Source organism: Cylas formicarius, unplaced genomic scaffold, assembly GCF_029955315.1.
Source record: "Cylas formicarius isolate icCylForm1 unplaced genomic scaffold, icCylForm1.1 PGA_scaffold_5__7_contigs__length_24384050, whole genome shotgun sequence".
Lineage (NCBI taxonomy): Eukaryota > Metazoa > Arthropoda > Insecta > Coleoptera > Brentidae > Cylas > Cylas formicarius.
Genome location: NW_026844341.1, coordinates 946,299 through 952,620, shown reverse-complemented (window position 1 = coordinate 952,620; position 6,322 = coordinate 946,299). Strand labels below are relative to the sequence as shown.

General features: G+C 37.4%; 3 protein-coding genes across 4 annotated transcripts; 2 read left to right on the top strand and 1 right to left on the bottom strand.

Annotated features, from left to right (window-relative positions):
• The first annotated feature begins 410 nt into the window (after positions 1 to 410).
• On the top strand, positions 411 to 1,500 carry LOC132701761 (syntaxin-18). Its single transcript, XM_060669932.1, has one exon. The coding sequence runs from the start codon at positions 514 to 516 to the stop codon at positions 1,432 to 1,434; it is 921 nt and encodes a 306-aa protein (XP_060525915.1). The 5' UTR covers positions 411 to 513; the 3' UTR covers positions 1,435 to 1,500.
• A 56-nt stretch (positions 1,501 to 1,556) lies between these two features.
• LOC132701762 (transmembrane protein 230-like) lies at positions 1,557 to 2,322 on the bottom strand. Of its 2 annotated transcripts, XM_060669934.1 has the most exons (3): positions 2,171 to 2,322; positions 1,965 to 2,122; positions 1,557 to 1,904 (listed from the first exon to the last, which is right to left on the bottom strand). In XM_060669934.1, the coding sequence occupies exons 1-3, from the start codon at positions 2,190 to 2,192 to the stop codon at positions 1,767 to 1,769; spliced, it is 318 nt and encodes a 105-aa protein (XP_060525917.1). In that variant the 5' UTR covers positions 2,193 to 2,322; the 3' UTR covers positions 1,557 to 1,766. The 2 variants fall into 2 exon arrangements, with proteins under 2 accessions (XP_060525917.1, XP_060525916.1); XM_060669933.1 differs by having other exon boundaries at positions 1,557 to 2,122; positions 2,171 to 2,321.
• Positions 2,323 to 2,397: 75 nt separating this feature from the next.
• Positions 2,398 to 5,472, top strand: LOC132701760 (integrator complex subunit 5). Its single transcript, XM_060669931.1, has one exon. It carries the CDS (start codon positions 2,627 to 2,629, stop codon positions 5,462 to 5,464), a length of 2,838 nt encoding a protein of 945 aa, XP_060525914.1. The 5' UTR covers positions 2,398 to 2,626; the 3' UTR covers positions 5,465 to 5,472.
• The last annotated feature ends 850 nt before the right edge of the window (positions 5,473 to 6,322 follow it).

Here is a 6,322-nt window from a genome sequence, read left to right as displayed (position 1 = left end):
TGTTGCGTTTGTAGTCAAAACGGTAATGAAAGACATGGCCACACTTACAACTTGTATAATTTTCCATACTTTGCTCTTTCTGGACTTTACAGTATCTTTTCAACAAAGCTGTATATCCTAAACTCATTTTTGCCTGATGATTTAGTACGATCTGAACTTACTTTAAGAAAATACTGCCCTAAAAATGCCGCAACCAAACTTATTGATGAACTATCAGTCACCATGTTGGTTGCTAAATGCCGCACAGTTTTATTAGTGGAAAGCCAGAATTTACAATTACAGTGCCATTGGTTAAATAAGAGATTTTATATCTAGCCCACGAGCTTATTGAAGACTCTCTCAATTTTTTTTATAGTTGTTTCATAAGTTAAAGTTAAGGTGGTTGTCGAAAGTTGGCTGAACGATCCCAGATATTTTGGTCTATGGAAAAAAAAAGGAAAGAACAGCTGTTTATCATTCTGTGGTGTGCGCCATGTTGAAGAACACTCTTGATAAACAAATTTGAAAAAAAAAATGGATGTAACTTTGTTGTTTAAAGCTTGTGTTAAAACAGTGAAAACTACCAACAAAAACCTCGCGCTCAAAGATTCAAAACCCAACTTATTGAAAGTCAGGCGAGATGTACACCTTGCAAAGGCGAAGGAAATCGCCAAGCAGATTACCAGTCTACAGGATTTTCTAAGTGAAAACAAAGCTGCTTACTTAAATATAATAAATTGTCTATCGACAAATAAGACCATGTCCCAAATAGATAGAGATCAAGTTGACTCTGTAGCTGAAGACATTGTGAGTAAATGTTCTAGTTTAATTAGTGAATATAAACAGGAAATTTTAGTGTTACATAAAAGTAAACAACAAGAAGAGCATTACAAATATGTGATAGAGTCTTTAGAGAAGTATTTGAAAGATGTCTCCAAGATATATGCTGAAGCGAAAGCTCTAAGAGTAAAGAAAGTTATCGATACACACAAACTTTCAAAATTGGAATTGAAACCATTAAAATCAAAAGTCCGAAATCCGTTAGATATATCAGGCGACGCGGGTTCCATAAAACGAGAAATAATGCCAATTTCAACCCCACCACCCGAAGATTATGATACTCAATTGTCTCCTGAAGATATGCAAATGTTGGAAGCGGAAAATGAGCAGCTTTTTAACGAATTAAACAGTATTTCGGAAGAAGTCAGGCAAATGGAAACTAAAGTCGTTCACATTGCGGAACTGCAGGAGCTCTTTACAGAGAAAGTCTTAGAACAAGAGAAGGATATTGAGAGAATAGCGGAGACTGTGGTGGGTGCTACGGAAAACGTGAAGGACGCTAACGAACAAATCAGACAGGCGATTCAGCGAAATGCCGGTTTGAGGGCATGGGTATTATTTTTTTTGCTAGTAATGTCATTTAGTTTACTATTTTTGGATTGGTATAATGATTAATTCAAATGATTTGTTATTTTTGGTATTAAACTAACTTCTTAACAGCGATTTGTGTTTTTAAGAACCAGTACAACCATATCTCCACTTGGTAGGAAAAGTAAATAAACAAAATAAAAGGGTGATATAAAAAAATGTATTTGACTAGATAGGCACAATCTTGCAGTTTACAAATTAACTCCTAATTTACACAATTGTGTAGTGAAATTTAATTAAATTTACTTTAATATCAATGTTCTCAAACTAAAAATATTTTTTTTCTACAATTAAAACTATATCATATTTAAAGCCATAGGCAGCTCTAAAATCTTGCACAATTTTAATAAATTTTGTAATCAGTCAAATTCGGGTATGTCATCAAAAGAAAACCCTGGAACTTCCTTATAAGCATAATACGCTATTCTAACGTGGTAGGCGCCCGGAATGAACATGAGGATCCCCAAAATAATCATGGGCCACATCCTGTCTGGATACTGTAGTGTTACTTTTCCACTCAGTACTAATGAACCAAATATCAACAAACTAGTACCTACAATTAGTAAGAGGCTGGCCAGCATGATCGATTTCCATGGTATCTGTTGCGCCGGAATTTGAAATTGGGCATCCACAAAACCATTGTCATGAGTAGGTAATTTGACATATTCTTGATTTTTCGGCCTTCTTCGAGAACTCGTTATGTCATCCAGATAATCTACAATTTTTTAATTGAATTCATTATGGTTAAAAATGGAATAATCACCTGAAATTGAATTTAAGCTCATTTTCCCTGTTAAATGTTTTTTAGGTTAGTCCATAAAGTCCAATCTAATCAGTCATGAAGTCTTACAGCAGAAAAAGACCTATTGCGTTCTGTGTCGCAGATGACTGAGTTTCATCAGTTGGTCTTCTGTGAACCGGACGACAAATGCAGTGTTGCCAATTGGTCACTACAGAGTTCCTTGCCTTAGCAGTGTAAATAGGATATCTCTGTCATTTATTTTTCGAAGTGCCTACCTAATATTTACAAATATGTTTATCCTTCGTGAATTTTTTCATTCGGTGATTCCTGGGTTCTGGGGATTCCAACAATTTTCGGCAATTATAAAGCAACGCTGTATATCATCCATTGATAATTGATAATTCGTAGGTTAGATTAAAAAACGGAAAGTGAAAAAACACCTATTAATAAACAAGTTGACTTGATAATTTTGTTAATATGATTTCGCAAAATACAGTCTTCAGGAGCCACTCCCAAATAAACTTAATGAATGAACTGAAAATCTTCATTAAGAGTGCAACGATAAAAGACAAATCCACATTATTGGACCTGACTAAAACCGCTTTGACCCTTTTAAAGAATTTACCCTCTTGTAGATCGGCAGTATTCGATTTCTTTTGTACCGTTTTTCATACAACCTCATTAAATTATATAGAAGGAATAGAAACGGAAATAAATACGGGAAAGTTGCCGTCTCTGCCGGAAACAGATGAGATTGTTATATCAGAAATATATGTGGCATTAACTTCATTAATAGCAGAAAATTCGACAGCTTGGGCGCCAATAATCAGTACATGGTCGTTAGAGCTATTGGGAGATATTTCAACCAAGTATGCTGGCCGGGCACATATTTCATCTAGCTTGAATGAAACTCTGCAATTGTGGATGGGCTGTCGAGCAACCAAAACCCTGGTTGATATAAATACCAAGTGTTTGTCAAGTCTTATCTACTCAGACACAGAAGCGTGCATTAGTGCTTTATTAGACACATCTGTGAAACATTCACCCAATTTTGATTGGGTTGTTGCCCATGTTGGAAGCTGTTTTCCCAATACAGTTATTACCAGGGTGTTATCAGTGGGCTTGAAAGATTTTTCACTGAACAGGTCATATGACCAAGTCTGCAATTCACCAAAATTAAAATCGGTCGTTGGCATTCTGGGTCATCTTGCAGGAAGCCATGTGCAAGACATAAGAAATGCCATAGTGGAAATGTTTACTTGGAGTTTGCGTGAAGCTTTTACAGACACAGATGCTAGCAGGGTGCAGAAGAAGGCTACTGTGCCTTATATTTTGCATTTAGCTTATTTGTCTTCAACCCTTCTCTCATCAATTTGTAACGAAACAAGACTATTGCTGACTACAGATGTTATTGGAAAGTTGTACCACATGGCGGATGATTGGATAAAGTATTTTGGAACTCCTGAAAATTTGGAAGATCACATTATCACATTAATACTTAGATGTGAGACTGGTGGGATTCAAATCATTAATTTATTACTAAATTGTGCCCAAATTACAAAACTTAAAGGCTGCAATGACATTATAAAAAGCTGCATTAAAGAGAAAGCATTGGAAATTCTCGAAAATATTATTTACAAAATAGACGATTCGATTCGAAGCGGCGAGGCTGTGGAAATAATGACTTCTTGCTGCAAGGATATTCAAGAGATTAACAAAATGCTTTTGAGTCCAAACAAAATCGAGTCAGAAGTGGCGGGTCGATTTGTTATTTACTTGGGCAATATTAATCCGTCAAATTTAATAAAATCCTCAACTTATCTCCTAGAATATGCTACAAAGTCGGAACAATTGGTGCTGCTCTTAAAATTGTTGCTCAACGAGTTAGGGGATAAGACAGTGCCTCCTTATAATGAGAAGGGCGGTTATTTCTCTGTCGTTTTGGAGCAAATTCTGAGCAGGAACATACAAAAGTTCTCGAACACAAATAAGGAGAATTTAGATTTATCGCAAATGTGGGACAATCTGCTGACGTTGTTAAAGTGGGAAAAAAAGAAACAAATCGCTTTAATGGATTGCCATATTGTAACCAAAGCGTTGGAAGAGAACTTTATAAAGTTGACGTCGATATTCTCGAGCGAAGTAAGCCACATACATATAATAGCGGACATATTGGACGAAAGTGAAATGCCCAATGTTGGATCTTGTTATAGCCCTTCGGTAAGAATAATACTCAATCTAACGCAGGCTACCGTGAATTATTTTTTCGCCTGTTGCCGCGAGGAGGGAACGTCTCGAAAACTGAAGGGCTTCAAAAAAGTTTGCAACATTATGAAACGTCTCTGCACCTACTCGAAAGTAGCGAAAGTGTTGGCTTTGAGGGAGCTGCTGGAGAGGGCTCTGTTTAGAAGCGACAACGTTTTGTTCGGCGCTAAAAATCAAGTAATTCACGACGGCAGCGAAAAACTGCTCCTAAAGCAGAATAAAAAGTTCAACAAGACCATACCGCTAACGAAGCACTCGTCATTATTTAACGGCGGTATAATAGGCAAGGGCAAACGTAAAGCGGTTGCTGCGGAAGAAATCCACCCTGATGTCGTGGCGTCCAACACCTACGAACTTATAAACACGATCAAAGCGTGCTGCGCTTTGCCGGAAGAAAAGAAGTATACGGAAATATCTTTGGACAGTATGACTCTCTTGTCTCTCCTGCTGGTGCAGTTTGTTAGTCCCGACGTGATGTACAACGGACTTCCTTGGCCTGAAGAGGAGTTTTCAAAGGTCACTATTGAACGAGATTTGTTCATAAGGAGAATGTTCATCAATATTCCTCTCCTTTGGGACCTATTGAGTTTCGTCGCCATAAATCGTCCTGCCCTGTGTTATTGTTCGGTGCTACTGCGGGCGCTGACTGCGACTTTAATACACCAATGGAAGAGCGTCGGCAGTCACACTAAATCCAGCGAGACCGAGAATTATCGCACCCTGATGAGTACTACCGTTAAAGTAATAGATATCATGTCCTTGGGGCAGCTTCTTCCCCCTCCTTTGCCAAGTATAGGAAAGATTCTGCCCCACTTGGAGTATTACGAGATTGTGGACATTTTACGAGACTGCGTGTGGTGTTACATGAGGGATCATATTCCGTCGCCGGCATTGTTTAGTTGCGACGTCAATGAGATCCACTGGCGGGATCCGATAACGGCGAGACCTCCCGAGATTTACACGAACACGTTGCGCATTATCATGCAACGCAATATAGGAACTTTGGGATCCATGTACTCCCAGATGTTTATAAACCTTCCCACTCATTAATAAAATATATATTTTTTAAAATTCTACATTGATGTATATTAATAAATTTTGTAGAAAAAATTCACACCTTAGCAGACAATTTAGAGTTAACAGAGCCAGAGTTAGAATTTTTTTTATATGTTATGTTAAATATGCCAGGAAATATGGAGGATTAACCTGCGGTCGCAAAAGAGGCAAATTTTGGGGAAATCCCGGCCAAAAATTATAAATGTCAACCTGTGAATTTGGGGCAAACCCCAGCACTTAATTCCCGTTTTACCTCTGTTACTAATTTATTCTTAATCTTAGTGGCATGTAAATTCTAAAAGTGTATACACAATAACCCCCAGTAGTCTAGAAACATGGAAATTTATTTTTAAATGCAGAAAAATTGATGTTTGTATATTATTTCTTTACTTACCGTTTCCAGATTATGTAACATTGTAAGGGTTTTAAAACTCAAAAAGCTCAGAATGGGGGGAATAAATACGTTTATTTTCCAAAGGCGCGATCGAAGCCACTTTATTTCGGTCTTGCCCTTCTCTTACTATATAAGTCCTCTTTAATACAAACTGTACAAAAACAAACGACGCCCGAGGAACCGCCTCATAAATCCACAATTGGGGTACGGGGTGGCCCATAAAGGACACCCCACCACATCTTCAAAAAGAGAAAATGCCGGAACTTATTTTTAAGTTTCTAGAATGGCGGGCAGGGGACAATCGTATTCTTGAATTTTAAATCCCCCTTTTTGAGAAATAATAATAAGAATATGTACATGTAAAGGGTTTTTACTCTACTTCTAGAGGGCTGGGAGGTGATTGGTGTAAATATCAATAACTTTAGAATGGTTGAACACATTTTCTTAAACTTATCAAG

Bases quoted from the DNA above. Each gene is read 5' to 3' on its own strand.
- LOC132701760 (XM_060669931.1), top strand. From the start codon at position 2,627: ATGATTTCGCAAAATACAGTCTTCAGGAGCCACTCCCAAATAAACTTA.
- LOC132701762 (XM_060669933.1), bottom strand. From the start codon at position 2,192: ATGAGCTTAAATTCAATTTCAG. The intron at 2,123-2,170 runs GTGATTATTCCA...AAAAAATTGTAG, and splicing joins GAGCTTAAATTCAATTTCAG to ATTATCTGGATGACATAACG.
- LOC132701761 (XM_060669932.1), top strand. From the start codon at position 514: ATGGATGTAACTTTGTTGTTTAAAGCTTGTGTTAAAACAGTGAAAACT.